The 16,558-nt window shown below is 36.7% G+C and overlaps 1 protein-coding gene across 3 annotated transcripts in view; it reads left to right on the top strand.

Moving 5' to 3' along the window:
- Nucleotides 1–16,558, top strand: part of CACNA1E (calcium voltage-gated channel subunit alpha1 E) — a 616,215-nt gene that overhangs the window by 519,092 nt on the left and 80,565 nt on the right. For all 3 annotated transcript variants that reach the window (XM_074308523.1, XM_074308524.1, XM_074308525.1), the window contains 7 exons: nucleotides 474–530; nucleotides 1,901–2,524; nucleotides 6,000–6,310; nucleotides 8,233–8,392; nucleotides 8,977–9,106; nucleotides 14,052–14,111; nucleotides 15,448–15,554. In XM_074308523.1, the coding sequence (XP_074164624.1) occupies nucleotides 474–530; nucleotides 1,901–2,524; nucleotides 6,000–6,310; nucleotides 8,233–8,392; nucleotides 8,977–9,106; nucleotides 14,052–14,111; nucleotides 15,448–15,554 (1,449 nt within the window). The remainder of the gene's footprint in view (nucleotides 1–473; nucleotides 531–1,900; nucleotides 2,525–5,999; nucleotides 6,311–8,232; nucleotides 8,393–8,976; nucleotides 9,107–14,051; nucleotides 14,112–15,447; nucleotides 15,555–16,558) is intronic.

The raw sequence follows: 16,558 nt of genomic DNA on the forward strand, positions 1-16,558 counted from the left end.
GGAGAGATTGCAACAGGGTATGATTTGGGAATGACATGTTTACGGGCCCAAAGGTATATGAATGTGCCTTGTTGCACTGGATATGATTGTGAATATACTTAACAAGTTTACAAGGTGGTCAAAATAAGTTTCCACATACAAATATTTGGGTGAAAATAATAGTGCCAGTATGGCATGACTTTGCAACATCTGAGTTCATAGATGGTATAGAATGTTATTAGCTTTTTGCCTGTGCATGAGTGTAATAAAGACAGGAGCCATGTATTTGCAGATAGTTCTAGGATCCAAGCATACCTTTTTGAGGAATTGGGGAGTTGGGTGAATTGGGTAATTAACTCCTAAGGGCCCAAACCAAGCATATAAAATATGTGTGTACATGAGGAGGGGTCCTCCCCCCCTCTTTGGAAATATGTTAGTCTCTGTGGGGGGTTTAAAGTTGGGGTGAACTGAACCTGTCCATTTTTCTTTCCCAGAAGAGACAGAAGGAGGAGACACCACATGTCGATGTGGGAGCCACGCAGCAGCCACCTGTATGTGTGTACATGTTTGTGTGTTGTGAGTGGCTATGTGTGGTCCCGGAGACAATGTCATCTTCGTCCTTGCTACGGACAGAATGATAGAACGGGCGTGTGCTGTTCAGTGGGAACGTGTTCTGTGTACAGGTGTTTTATGTAGGCATCTCGGCTTACCTTTCAGTGTGTGGGTGTTTTGTGAGCATATAAGGCATTTAGGCTTGTGTGCTGTTCTCCATTCCTCTTGGCTGATGAGTGAGCATATGTTGGTACATACATGTAGATGGGTCTGCCTCTTTGGGATATGCATTTGTGTGTGCTATGTATGTAGGTGTGAGTTCAGATGTGTGTGTATGTGTGTGTGTGTGTTTATTACAGTTTGTATGAATGGGCCCATATGCTGTTTCTTTGCATGTGGGTCTGGGTAGATGTGGGAATCTATTGTCATGTGCTCTTCTGTATGTGTTCATGTATGTGTGCTCTTTTGGCCCTGTAAGTGCCACTAGAAGCTCCCCTGTGTTGAAATGCCCAGTTTTAGTCCATTTAATAAAAGTAGGCAGTGATGGATCATACCAGGTTAGCACCCAAAGGTTAAGGTGACCCTCCTTTGGTGATGGGTGGAACTGTTAGCTTATTCTGGTGGAGAAGGATGCATGCTATACATATGTTTTATTATACGCCACTGTACATTAATTCTGACTCCTTTGCTTGGATGCATGCTATAACTAAATATAATTTTATTATACACCACTGTACACTAATTCTGACTCCTTTGCTTATGTCTAAAATGGTACTTTTCAGTCTTTATCGCCTGGTGGCATTAATTATTGTGAAGTAGCACCCTAGTTGAGGGGCAGGGTAGAAGGGGAAGGAGAGATGGCTAAAGAACTGAGAATTGGATTGGGGTGTGACTGAGATATGAGAGGGAGAGGGGTAAAATGTTCAAGTGGATGAGAGGGGAGTGATGAGACAAAACAAGATAGATGATGTACAGTCAGCAGGGGGGAATTCCTAGACCCAGAGGACTATGGAGCTCAACCCTGGAGCTGGTGGTTCTCCTCTAATGCCCACTATAGCTTTCCAATCTCACTCCTTCATGATTGCAAGTTGACATCATGCTGGAAAAAAAAAAGAAATCCCTGGTACATGAGTTTGGAAGCATTCCATATTTATTCACATACATACAAAATTTTTTTTTGTTACATGGGCTTATGTCTTAATGTGCTTCACGTTTACAGGTTCTGGGCTCTCTCCCATTTGTCCGTCACCATGCACCCCACCCTGTATCTGCCCTTTGAGGGGTGCCTCAGGGCCCCATGCTTGCTGTCTGCCCTAGCTTATGTACTCAGGACCCTAATCCATCCTTTTGACTTGTTCCTCTTTGTCAGGAGGGAGAGGAGGAGACGTCATCACATGTCTGTGTGGGAACAGCGTACCAGTCAGCTGAGGAGACACATGCAAATGTCCAGCCAGGAGGGCATCAACAAGGAAGACGCCCCTCCCATGAATCCCCTCAACCCCCTCAATCCCCTCAGCCCTCTCAATCCCCTCAATGCACATCCTAGTCTTTACAGGAGGCCCAAACCTTTGGAGGGTTTGGGACTGGAGAAGTTTGAGGAGGAACCTGGAAATCGCGGGGACTTTCATAAGGGTGAACAATCAGAAGATCAAAAGAGTCCCATGTCCAGGCCCAGGAGGGAGCAGCAATGGCTTTCCAAGTCATGCCATGGAAACTGTGACCCAGCAGAGCAGGAATCAGGAGTCGGAGAGGCAGTGGTGGGCTTTGAGGAGCGGGCCCGTCACAGGCAGAGTCAGCGCCGTAGCCGCCACCGGCGAGTCCGGACTGAGATGAAGGAACAGGCTTCCACTGGTGAAAGCAGATCCGGGAGTCAGGAGAGAGGCCTGGAAGAAGGGATAACAACTGAGGGGGAAAAGAGAAGGGACTCTAAGGGGAATCAGGAGGGCAAGGAGGTTTCTATTCATGAAGAAGAGAGAAGCAAAGAGTTAAAAAGGTAAGTTGAAATAACGCTCTAAATGGGGGTGACATTGATCAACAAAATGTCCTTCTTTAATCTTTGCTCTATTCCTGACTTAATATGTGATGCTGGGCAGTCACTAAACCTGTCTGTGATTCAATCCCTACTCACAGAATGAGGATTAAATACATTTCTTCTTGCTTTCTACATCAAATTATTGTGGCAAAAAACTGAGTTAATAGAACAGAAACTATTTTTTAAATGGCTGCCATATTTTCTTAATCCTGTTTCCTAATGTCTGCTATCCCTCATAATAGGAACATAAAAAGATTTCAATATTTGCCTCTAGCATATAAATTCAACTATTACCCTACACCTATGTACATTCATTCAACAAATCAATCAATAAATTTGTGTAAAGGTGCTAGATGCTAGAGATTTGAAGACAAAAACTCTCAACAAAACTCAAAACAAAATAATCTTCAAGGGCCTTATGTTGTACGGGAAGGAAAAAATGCATACACATATAAATAAATATTATACACACAAAGTAAATACCAAGCTATCTAAAGGGCAGCCATGGCAGCTGATGAGCTCACTGAAGGAGCGGAGATAGAAAGAAAAGAGAAGGTGGCTCAAGATCAAATCTTAAGGTATACCTGTCATTTGGCATTGAAACATGGAAGAAAAGCAAAGGAAACTGAGAAGCAATAGTTAGAGAGTAAAAGGACTAGCCAGTGTTAACTGCAAAAAGACCAAGAGGGATGGGGATTGAGAAAAAAATGCTATATTTCGCAATTAAAACAATACCAGTAATTTAGGAGAGAGAAATTACAGTTGATTGACAAAGTCATAAGCTAGACTGCAAGAATATGAAAAATGAGTAAGAGAAATGGAGACAGATTTTTTTTCTAAGAGTTTAGCTATGAAGAGGAGATATGTAGAATGGACAAAAGCTTTAGAATGTATTAAGGCCAAATTAAGGAGTTTTTTAAGGATGTGGGAGACATGGCAATGTTTAAAGGCAGCATGTAAGAAACCAGTAGATATAGAAAGACTGAAGATTAGAGTGGATGATGTATAAAGGGGGCAATCTGCTGAAAAATATAGAGAAGACAAATATAGAGGAATTGGTCTTCTTAATGAGAAAGTTTACCTTTTATTAGAAATTTAATTAGAAATCTATAGAAATAATAAGTAAGTAAGGAGAGAATGGGAATGATGTGAAGTAGTTTTGAGATGCTGAATGTGAGAGAAGAGAGAGATTATGGCAAATATCTTCTCTTTTCTCAGTAAAGTGTTAGGTGAGGTCATCTCCTGAAAAAGGAAAGAGAGATGTGGGAGGCTGGAGGAGAGAAGGGAATTATTCGAACATCCTCTGTGGGTAGTGTGAGAGTCATTTAGGGAATAGTAAAAAGATTGCCATGAAGAAATGCAGGTCAGTTAAGGTTGGATAACACAAATTTGTAGTGGACTCTGCCTACAAGATTGTATAACTTCCTTCTATACTATGCCACAGCACAAGCACAGGAGGAGGATGCTGGTGGGAGTAATTCTGCTTGGGGTTTGTCAAGATTTGAGCAACAAGGACAGTATGGAAAGAAATGTAAGAGTGGAACACAGTATAAAGATGAAATGGTTAACTATGAAGTCAAGATTTGGAAGAGAAGTAAATCCAGAATGGAAGGGAGGAAAGGGAGCTGATAGCCTGGAAGAGCACTGAGGTTGGAGAAATTCATGATCACTGTGAGGAAGCAAAATATGTTTAGGAAGAATGAGATATTAATAATGATGGAATGATAGAAGATTATGGTAAGAGAAAGGAATGTCACAGTTCTTTATGGTGAAAGTGGTACACTTCCATGGACTAATGATAAGATCAAGGGTATGATCATGTCTATATATAACTGAGATAAAGTGAAGGGGAAGGTAATGAATTTAATTTGGAAGAACAATTGAATGCATTTTGAAGTCTCCTACTTCAGTGAGAGGTGTTGGATTGAAAAAGAAGGTTGAAAGCTGAGTACTCAATTCCTTGATTCCTCAATGAAATCAAATGGAAAAAAATCATGAAGATGAAAGGCTAAATGCTATATTAAAGTCTACATCCTGTCTTTTTAGATTGGACTTGAAGTCAGGAGAAATTCAAATCCTTCTTCATATACTTAGTAGCTATCAGGCTAATCAGTTAATAGTTATCTGTCTCAGTTTCTTCATCATAATAATAGCCCCTACCTGAGTTCTCACCTAGTAATCCTAACAAGTGGTTGAAGTAATCTTTGTGGAGAAAATCAGGGAATGCGGATCACCATCTACCCAATACTACTATCTCTTATCTGGTTTTTCAGCAAATATTTCCCCCCCACAGCCTATGATTTTCTTTTGTTCTATCTATATTTTCTTTCTCCTCAAATGCTAACTACTTCTTCTTCTTCTTCCCTGACTCCAGACTCAAAGACTCATGAATTCATTGTTAAGGCATTTTATAAAACATTATGTAATCTCAGAATCAATTAAAAGAAATATAAATATTCAAATGATTCTGATATCTCATCATTGTGGATCCCAATTCTTCTACTTTTCATTTGTGTGAACTTTGACAAGCCACTCAATTTTTTTAATTTTCAATTTTTTTCTTCTGTCAAATAAAGGGTTTTCACCACAACCCTGAGAAGTAGGAGCTACAACTATTTCCATTTTATGGATGAGGAAATTGAGTCAGTAAATCTTCATTTTGTAGTCCTAAATTCTATCCAGTCATTACTCATAAATTTTTGCCCAACCACAAAATATGAAATGGGTTGGTTCCATGGTAAAGAAGAGTAATGGCAGGTAGACAGTCAATGTGCTCTATCAGGAAAACAAGGAAGAGAAGCAAAGTACCCAAGAAAATGCATATGATGTTTTCACTGGACTCTGCACTATTGGACCACATCTAGAGGATTGAGTCCCATTCTGGGAATGTTAGAAGGACATTAACAAACTAGACTATATCTAGAAGAGGGAGATGAGAATTGTGACAGGATTGGAGGCCATTTTTAATATATAAGAATTGGCTAAAGGAGCTGAGAATGTCCAGCCTGGAAAAAAAGAATGATGGTAATGAACCACTTTGATAGATGTTTTATTAATTATTAAATGTTGATAGATGTTAAGTGTTTGAAGTATAGTCACTTAGAAGATGGATTAATTATTGACTCAGAGAATAGAACTAAGAGTGATGGTCAGCAGAAAATAATTTTTAGCCTAAGAAAGAATGTCCTAACAAGTAAGCTGAACAAAACTAAATGGGGTTCCTTGAGGCTAGTGAAAGACCCATTCGAGATATGCAAGAGATTGCTGTTCAAGCATGGGTTAGCTAGATGATCAATGAGTTCCCTGCTAAAATTTGAATCTGTGGTTGTTCTGCCAAGGTTCCCCATCCAGAAATGAACTTCCATTTCTATTTTAACCACCAAATCACCACACTTCTTTCTCCTTTTCATTTTTTATCTTTCATTTTTCTTCTCAGAACCAACAGCCTTATGGTTCCAGGAGGCTGTGGGCTATCAACATCTGCTGATGAAATGAGGACCCCCTTAGTCCTCTCTCCTCCAGAGCTAGAAACAGGAAAGGACATCAGCCTGACAGAGCAGGAACAGGAGGGGACCAGTGAACAAGCACTTCTAGAGGATGTGCAGCTGGATGTGGGCCGGGCTATCAGTCGCAGTGAGCCTGACCTTTCTTCCATAACAACCAACGTGGAGAAGGGCACGGAGAGCACTAGTGTTGCCGTTACTATCCCTGATGTGGGCACCTTGGTGGATTCCACTGTGGTGCATAGTGAGTATATTCTCCTATCCTGTTGATTCATTACTGTTGCAGGCTTTTCACTATGTGACCCTGTTTATTACTCTTTTCTCCTGATCTTCTCATCCCTGGAGAAGTAGGAATGGGAACAATGTACATCTAGAATTGCTGCTTGTCCTTTATTTTCAAAGAGAACAATAGCATCAGGGAGGTGATGCCCTGACATACAAGTGAATTGGATTTAAGTGAGGGAGAGCTGTGAGAAGTCACCAGTATCATTTTCTTCTCCACAGTCATCTGTGTCTAGTGGCCAGATATAGGTCAGGACAACTAGAGACTCAGTTTCTATAATTAGATTTAAATAGCTGTCCCTGGAAACTTCATAGAGTCTTGACATAGCCATGTAATCTCTTGTTCATTCTTCCAAATCCTCTAGGTTAGGAGACAGATATCACCATAATAGCCCAGAAAAAAGAAATACAGAAACAAAATACTCCCATCCTAAGAATCTACACTCTAAATTCCCATAATTACTAGACCATTTCCAGAGTGCCTATATTTCTTTCCTTCCTTTATTCTTTTCTACTTTATAAATTTTTTCACTGACATTATTTCTCCTTTACTCATATTTTTTCCTTCTGTTCCTTTTTTGTCCTCTTATGTCAGCTTCTTATTCATGGTGTAGTACATAGAATCAAAGAATGAGTTGAAACAAATGCCATCTTTGATAATTGATACTTTAATAATAGTGAGCAAGTCACTTCATCTTCATAGATCACCTCATCTGTAAAATGAGGTGGTTGGACTAGATGGCCTTGAAAGTTCCTTTCTGCTTTAAATTAATGATTCCATAAGTCTGTAGACGCCTCCAAGGAATTTTAGAAAAGTGAAATCTCCCATTCTTCACAAATTGCACAAGAATTTCACAGGATTTCAGATCTCATGTCTTCTATTTCCATCCAGTTAAAAAAAATTAGAAGAATGCTTGGTCTTATCTCCCAAGAGAGAGATTTGGAGTTTAAGTTTTGAATATGAAATCTCACAATCTAATTCTAATGCTATCTCGAGTAGAAAAGGACGGAAGCAGAAGTATGTGGAAGGCTATGGATTGGGATGTAAGTGAGAATGTGCAAGACCTTTTTAAATGTCTATAGAATAAAAATAATTTAGATTTAGGAAGGACCTGGGAAGTGATTTTGTTCGATTCCCTCATTTTATAGATAAGGAAACCTAAGTCCCAAGACATTATATAACTTGCCTAAGATTACAAATCTAATTAGCAACTGATCTGGAAATTCAAACCAGATTTCCTGATTCTGAATCCAGTGCTGAATCTACTATTATAGTGCTTAAAGACATTAGAAGTCAATTCTTAATACCATGAGGAATATGATATTAATACTAAGGGGAAGATCAGGGAATATTGAGCTGTATTATTACAAAGCCTTTCTGATAATTTCTTGTCATTTAACACCTTGTTTGACAGGATACAATAGCTTATCATATAGTATATAGACATTATCTGTCTATGATATAACTTCATAGAATCCTGACATAATCATACAAGTTCTTATCCAGTCTTTCCAAATCCTCCAAGATAGGAGGATTATAATATAACTTAATATGATATAACAATATTTTAGCATTGTGATTATATGACTTTGGATAATCAGATGCCTATCCCATTCTGATAGTGTTAATCTCTTTTTGGCTAATTTGATTAGGAACCTGCTTGTTCCTAGTTTTCCATGAGGTACAGAAGGTTACAAATGACAGGTAGAAGACTAAGAGGCAGCCAGAGTAAAAATTTTAGTACATGCCTCAGTTTCATTTTTGTTCAGTGACTTATAGAGGTTTCCTTCCTCCCTACCTTTGCCCAAATGCTTATCATCCTGATCAATGCTTTTTTGGAAGGTAGTGTAGTTTGCAAATGATTCTGTTTATTTCTCTTGCAGTTAGCAATAAGACAGATGGAGAAGCTAGCCCCTTGAAGGAGGCAGAGATTAAAGAGGATGGAGAAGAAATTGAGAAAAAGCGAAAGAAGGAAAAGAGCTCAAGCACAGGCAAAGCAATGGTGCCCCATAGCTCCATGTTCATCTTCAGCACCACTAACCCGTGAGATACCCTGCTTTACTTTCTTTCTTTTAGTGTGCTCAGGAACAGTTATATGGGAATAAGATGGGGAGGGAAAAATTGAGAGGAGGCAAAGACTTGGACTTTTCTAGACTTTTCAAATAAAGAGTGACCCACTGTCTTCAACCTTCTGAAATGTGAGAAAATGGTATGTTGTCTATTAGTTGACTTGTAGAATTAAACAATTTATAGACTATGGATCAACCTAGTTAGTGCTTAGAGGCAAGAAAGAATAAGAAATACATTAAGAGGAATATATCAAGAATAAGTGGGGGTCAGTACATCTAGATGTTCTGAGTTTATTCACTGGCTTCAGATGTTTAAGAAGACTCAGACATGCTTACATGTAATTTGTTTATTGGCTTGTTTACTGTAGCCTTTAACCAATCTGATTGTCTTCCCCATTGGGGTATTAAATCAACAGTGGTGCCTGGGAAATTAAATTGCATTCCCATGTGCCTTGTGTTGGCAAAAGTCCAGCCCAAGGAAGGAGCCTAGCATCTGGGGAACTAAGGGGGAGGGTTAGAGTGAAGTGCCAGCTCATTGGTGATTTGGTTATCCCACAGGATTCGAAGGGCATGCCACTACATTGTGAATCTACGCTACTTTGAGATGTGCATCCTTTTGGTTATTGCAGCCAGCAGCATTGCCCTGGCTGCTGAGGATCCAGTCTTGACCAACTCAGAACGGAACAAAGTAGGTGAATGTGAACTGCTCTCCAACCTTTTCCCCAACTTGAGCTTCCTTCCTTGATCTTCACTTTTCTCTCCTATCGTCTCCTTCTTTCCTTTCCTTCTCACTATGTACCCCTTTCTGGAATCCCTGGGGGACATATAAAAGGGAAAGGTTTTACAATTTAGAAGATTACTCAGTGGGAATAAGGTATTGAGGACTTTTTCTATCCCTGGTCTTTGTCATCTCCTTTAATCACAGCAGGATGTTGAGAAAGCTAGGGCTTATAGCTCCTTATTATTTCACTGATGTTATTCTTTTTTTTTTTTTTTTTTGCGATTAGGCTGCAAAACAGAGCTTTTAGATATTTGGAGGAAACAAGTTGATCATCAGTGGGGCAAGACATGAGTCCAGCACAGGAATATGTGTGTATATCTAAACATCTGAAGATAGAAAAGAATAAGTCAGAAATTATAAATGATATAGATCCCAGGGACTTTAGCTAGACAGGATTGGAGGAGATAATGAAGGTGAGTCATTTCATACCCAAGAAAGTAATGCCTTGGAGAATGAAATGTTCTTTTAAAAAGAAATAGATTACAATATGAAAATGTTGAAGAAAAAAGGCTATGAAAAAACAAAGGAGACCAAATGTTTAAGGAGGTTATAAAAATTTTAAGTTGTCACAAAGAAAAGGGAAGAAACTATTTGAACTTAAGAGGCAGGTATGTCTACTCTGAGAAGAAAATAGCTGATTATTCTGAAGGAATGTTGATATAGGTATATAGGTCTGTCAAGGGAGAATCATCCAATAAGGGTCAAAATAAGAAGAAACAAGTGGGAATGCTTGGTTACTTTTGCTGAGAGGTATTTACATACATTTATGTTGATATGAAAACAACAGTAGGAAGAAAGTAGTCTTCCCAGAGAATGTAACCTAGTTATGAGTTGCAACTCACTGTTTGGCACTTATCAGACTGGATGACTACTACCTCTTAGCAATGATTCATGGGACCACACATATTGCTGCAAGAAAAAATTGAGAAAGCATTACTAAATATTAGTAAGTTTTGAACAAGAACCTGAAGACCTCAGTAGCAAAGACAATGCTTCTGTCACTTTCTCTGATCTAAACTAAGGCCTTTAGAAGAAAAAGACAGTGAAGGACTACTTATAAATATGGTGTCTGAGAACAGAATTTGAATTTTTTGACCACAGAGTAAAACATAAGAATAATAGACTTCTGGTAAGGACAGAATGTATCTCACTAGGACTGATAAGAACATATTTGTCTGGAGTATGTCAGATTTAATCAAACAATCTTTTTAAAGAAAAAAGGAAAGGAGAAAATTTCTATAAATGTATACCAAGTTAAATACAACAGAGAGGAGGATTATTGGAGGAAAGTAGTAGTAGGGGCAGCCAGAAACTCACAGGACACACAATTCAAATGCACCAAGTGTATCAAACAAGATGAATTATATAGATTCTAATGCAAGGGGCCAGATAAAGATGAGATCTGTGATTAGACAATAGTTCTAGAAAGACTTGATTTATTTAAAAGGGAACAGAGAATAGAAACCATCTAGTGTTTGATAAACCAGAAATACAGATGGCTTGGGAAAGGAACTCCCTTGTTGACAGAAACTTCTAGGGAAAATGGGAAGCATTTTGGCAGAAAATAAAATTAAACCATCATTTTATACCATAGACCATGACTCAAAATGGAAACTGACCTGAATATAAAGATCATACATTAATAGAAAGAAGCAGCTCATAATTTTTCATGCTATGGGTAAATATATTCTCATTGAAATAAGATACAAAGGCAATTACCCAAGATAAAGTATAAACTTTTGGTACCATGAAACTGAAAAACTTCTACTCAAACAAAATAAATACATCTAGGTTAAGAAGTGAAGATATTGAATAAAATTATAAACTATTTATAACTATTTAAAAGAATGTTCTAAATTAATTTTTTCATACCACATATTTTTATTATACCTAGAAAATTGGCATTTTATGCAGAATTATGAAAATTATATACAGAAAAACCAACAATAGTGACAAAAGATGGAAAAAGTCAATGTTGGAGGCATTAAAGGTGTAAAGATAGGAACACTAGTACATTGTTGGTTAAACTGCAAATCAGAATAATTGGCAATTATACAAATAAAGTGACTAAAAGTCCCCTCCCTTTGACTCAGATATTCCTCTATTAGACATATACTCTAAAGAAATCATTAATAAGAAGAGTTCTCCTATATACACTAAAATACTTCTAGTAGTTTTTTTTTTCACATGGCTTAATGATAATTTCATCCTTCAAAAAGTTGAACTATTCAAGGGAAATCTCTGAATCTGATTTTTATCAACATGAAGGAACTTGTTGTTGGGATACAAATAATGGAAATCTTGGGAATAAATAACCACCGAAGATGGAAAGGAATTCTGCATAAAATGCCAATATATATATATATATATATATATATATATATATATATATATATATATATGTCTATATTAGCTTTGGAAGAACAAACTTTGAAACCTTAGAGAAATAAAAAGATAGAAATTCTAATACTGAATATTAGATCAAAAGAGAATGGTAAGTTCTTAAACATTACATTCCAAAGACAGAAAAAGAAACAATTCCAATGACGAGGAAAAGAAGTTATCTAAAGAGATCAATGTTGATGCATAGAGAATGCTTTGACTAATTTAGCCTTTGAAGACATATGTATAAAAGATGGATAGATAATAGAGGTAATCTGCTTCATGATGATATAATATGTAATAATAGTGTTAAATATTTTGAACACATTATGTGCTGAACTTGGTAACGAAAACCAAAAACAACGGAAAGGAAAGTTTTATTTTCACTTATACATCACCAAGCTGTCTTTAATAAATTCAGGTCTGATGATCAGAAGGTCATTAGATCCTTAGGTCCTTAAGACTATTAGGTCAAGGAACATGATAGGGTAGTAAAAGAATGACTAGGTATGATTGAAGAATTAATTACAGGAACCTGTGCAAGATTATAAGAACTTCAGAATTACTAGAACTGTGGAGCAGATCACTTAGAATGGTGTTTGCAAACTATAGGATACTAAACTTGATTTGGATTCTTAGGAAAATTCTAGAACAAAGGTTCTTAAGTTCAATGAACTTTAAACACAAATATACAGAAACACACAAGTATATATTTAATACTCATTTGTATTTGATATATATTAGTATATATTTAACATATCACATATTTAATATATAAATATATATTTGTATAAATTATTCCAATGTGTTTGTTTTCTTTGTAGTCTTATGCATTTTATTTCATTTCATTTCATTTTACACATTTAAACATTATTCTAAGAAGTCCTTTTAGATAGACAAAAAGGTCTATAATAGAGATGGAGGAGTTGGAGGAAAAATACAGTAAAAAAAATGAGGAATTCCTTTTCTAGAATATACTATTAAAGAAATGGTTAATGAATATCTAGAAGAGGAAGTTATGGCAAAGATCCAGCATTACATCATCAAGAATCAAGTCTGTCAACCTAATCCCATTTCCTTTAATAATGGAATTATTAGGTAAATAAAGAGAATTTTATAAATATCCAGATTTATGGCATTTGATAAAATATCTTTGGTTACTCTGATGGAAAAGAGAGATAGAAAACAGTATAGTTAAATTACACTAATTTCCTTACATGACAGATATCCAACAGAATGTTCTGGTAATCTGCACTTGAACCATCACTATTTAACATTTTCATTAATGAATTGGATAAAGAGATAGATAGTATGCTTATAAGTTTTGCAGATGACCCAGATTCAGGAGAGATAAGCAACCTATTGCATCCAGGATGCAAAAAGATATTGATAGGCTAGATTATTACATCAGATGTAATATTTGATCTTTATATTTGTTAGAGATAAATGTAAAGTCTTAAATTTGGATTCAAACAAACAACTTTATGAATACAAAATGGGAAACCTGTAGATTGATAAGAGTTCATCTAAAAAAGACTTGGGCCTTTTAGTAGGCTCAATTCCAATACAAATCAACAATCAAAATAGGGAAGACAATCAATCTTATGTTGCATTAAAAAAAGCATCATATCCAAGATTAAGGAAGGCATATCTCTAATATCCTCTGTTCTAGTCAGACCACATTTAGATATTTTTAGAGTATGGTATTCATCTCTGGATACTGGTTTCAGAGGTGGAAAAAATAGCAAAGGGTCTCAAGGAAATGAAAGACCAGAAGAAGGAAGTAAAATTGTTTTAGCTTAAAGAAAAGAAGACAGGGAAAAGTATATGTAGCTGCTGTAGTCAAGTATTTGAAGGGCTATCATATTTGAAGTATATAAAGGATTTTATATGAAATTTCTAAAACATTAACAGCTAGAAGTATTTAAAGAGGAATTAGATTCATTCTACTTGGTCTCAGAGGGCAGAACTAGGAACAAGAGTTTAAGTTTCAAGGAGGCAATTTAAGCTTAATGAAAGGGAAAGATTTTTTTTAACAATTAGAGTTATTTATAAATGGAAAAGGCTGGATTGGGAGGCATAATGGGTTTTCTATCCTTAGAGGTCTTCAAGCAAATGTTGATCACTTCTCAGGTATGTTGTAGGGAACATTCCTGTTGAGTTATAGATTGGATTAAATGGTTTCTGAAGTTACTTCCAATTCTGAATTTCTGGATGAGAAGAAAAAATAATATTAGCCAAGGACAAGTCTTAGGTTTTCACGGCCCCAGGAAAGACTATGCTATTTTATTTTGATTTCTTTTTGTAAGGCAGGAATTTTGAACCAGCGTTCCATAGTACAAGTATGTACTATGTTTGAAGGTATGTGTGTGGATGGATATGGGATATGTAAGTAGCTATAGGTGAGTCTTTCTATGCTGGGGATCAAACCTTATCACTGCTCCTAAATTTTTACTGCTTTGTTTTGCAGGTCCTGAGGTATTTTGACTATGTTTTCACTGGCGTATTCACCTTTGAGATGGTCATAAAGGTGAGAATCTTGAAAGAAAGGGGAAACTTCCTTGGGGTTAAGTAGTGGTAAATGGGTAGATGAAATGGAAGTCAAGTTCTGGGCTTGAGCTTAGACCCCATGTTCTTCTAATACTGAACCCTCCTTGATTGTGGTGACCAATGAAGGGACTGATAGTGACCCTCTTAATCACATCTCTGCCATTGATATTCATTTTATGTATAAGTAACTGTGTGGAATTCCAGAGAACCTTCTTGACATAGGAGTGGACACATTTTGTGCCTTTGCCAAGAAGATAAAAGAAAGGGATTAGGGAACCACTTAAGAGGAAATGAAGGGCAATAAAAATATATGTCCTTATAGGTAATTAAAAAGAATAGAGAGACACTTATGTGAGACAATACAGGTACAGTATTCATAGTCAAGACAACATAGGAGTGAGTATCTTTTTTCCCTTGGCAATGTCTGTATCACATGTCCAAGTTATCTTTGATCCAAGAATCTTTGTACCCAAGCTCCCTTTCTTGGGTAAATGTAGAAAAATGAATCTCTGAAAAGGTTGGCAGCCATTTAGAGGGTTCTCAGTAGTTATGTTATGGGCCAGTCTCAGTTTGCCAAGAGTTCCTCATACTTCACCTGTACTTCAGATAGAGCCAAATCTGAAAGTTGCAAGGCATTGTTTTTTTGGTAGTATTTGTGCATGGAGTTTAAATGGATACATACTTTCCTCTAGATTACTGGTGCCTTAGATATCTTTTTCAAAGAGGTGTAATAGCAAAATAGACAAAACCTACTTGATTTGAAACTTTATCCAACTACAACTATCAATGTATCAATCAACACATGATTACTAAATACTATGTGGCAAGGGACAATTATTCTTTTTTTCCTTTAGTCACCCATCTATAATCCCTAAAGTTGGAGGAAGTACAGAGTTATTATCACTATATATATGTATGTATATATATATATATATATATATATATATATATATATACATATCCACTTCCAAATTGGTCTTTATTTACTTAATATCTAGGCTGCTGCCTATCAGGTTTTTCAAGCCTGGGAATCAGTGGTTTCAGGGCATTAATAAATGAAAGAACAAGATAAGAGCAGTCAAGGATTCTGGTTATGTTCCCTCTCTAAGCTAACTTGGATTTAAGGTTAGAATCCCTCCCCATACTTTCTCTTTCCTTGTCTTTAGTATACTCACAGATCTCCTGCTAATCATTTGCCGAGAGAACTGAAGACATGATCTAATAGCCCAAGAGTCAAGACAAGTATCACACTTTACCCTGCTCATTTCAGGACCAGCTTGAATTTATTCAGTGAATTTCACAATTCTTCCTTGCAGATGATAGACCAGGGCCTGATTCTACAAGATGGCTCTTACTTCCGAGACCTGTGGAATATCTTGGACTTTGTGGTGGTAGTTGGGGCATTGGTGGCCTTTGCTTTGTCGTAAGTGACTTTTTTCCTTTTTGGGTCATTTCCCTGCTTTCCTTTCTGGGAGGTGGGATCAGAAGAAGAATCTTCTGATCTCAAAACAAGAAGGGTTCTCTGTTCACAAAATGATTCTTATGTGATCTTGTTTACTCTGTTCCTAACTGAACCTTCACACAACTTCCAGCTGACTTGAAAACCTTTCATGGTCCTTTTAAAACCCTGTGATTCTTAAAAATCGAAAAAGTTATAAGAATAATTTGGAGCGAAAGTAGATGACACATAGAGAGACAAAGTTAGGCTAGGCATGAGGAAAGTTGAGCTATCCAGAAATAGAATGGACTATCTTGGCAGCTAATTGGTTTGGCTTTACTAAAGAAGCCCTTCAATCAAAAACTAACTAAATATTTGAGCATCCTGATTGGTTTTTTTTTATTATCTCTTGAAAAGAAAACCTCCCACAACTTGCATTGGCAATTAATTTAGAAGTCGGGAAGTAGGATTACCAAGAGATTGAACAATGTTCATCAAGGTCCTGAAATATTATTTCCTCCAAAAAAAACTGTTTAGTTTTAGTAATAAATGATTTCTTTAACCCATTGATGCTGAATTCTAACATTGAATTCTCCTCCTTAATGGAAGCTAGTTGGGTGGGATTTAGAGTCAGAAGAATCAAATTCTGACTTTGATTCTCACTATATCAAGGATGGGCTAGTTTCTAAATTTTCTAGACTTTAGATAATCCAATAAGCATTGGACTGGATGACCTCTAAAGTCCTTCCTATGAATCTATGATCCTATGATTTTCTGGGCTATACCTGGGAACCAGGGGTTAACACCCCTCCATAACTCTATGTCAAGAGATGACCATGAAATAGAAAGAGTAGATGACATTTAATATCACTTTTTTCACTATAGTCTGCTATGGAAGCATAAAGTCCAAGATGAAAGATATGATAGACCAACAATACTCTTCTATGAACAAATCACATTTGGAATATCATAATAAGTCATGAGAGTCA

The sequence above is a fragment of the Sminthopsis crassicaudata genome, chromosome 4 (assembly GCF_048593235.1).
Source record: "Sminthopsis crassicaudata isolate SCR6 chromosome 4, ASM4859323v1, whole genome shotgun sequence".
NCBI classification, from domain to species: Eukaryota; Metazoa; Chordata; class Mammalia; order Dasyuromorphia; family Dasyuridae; genus Sminthopsis; species Sminthopsis crassicaudata.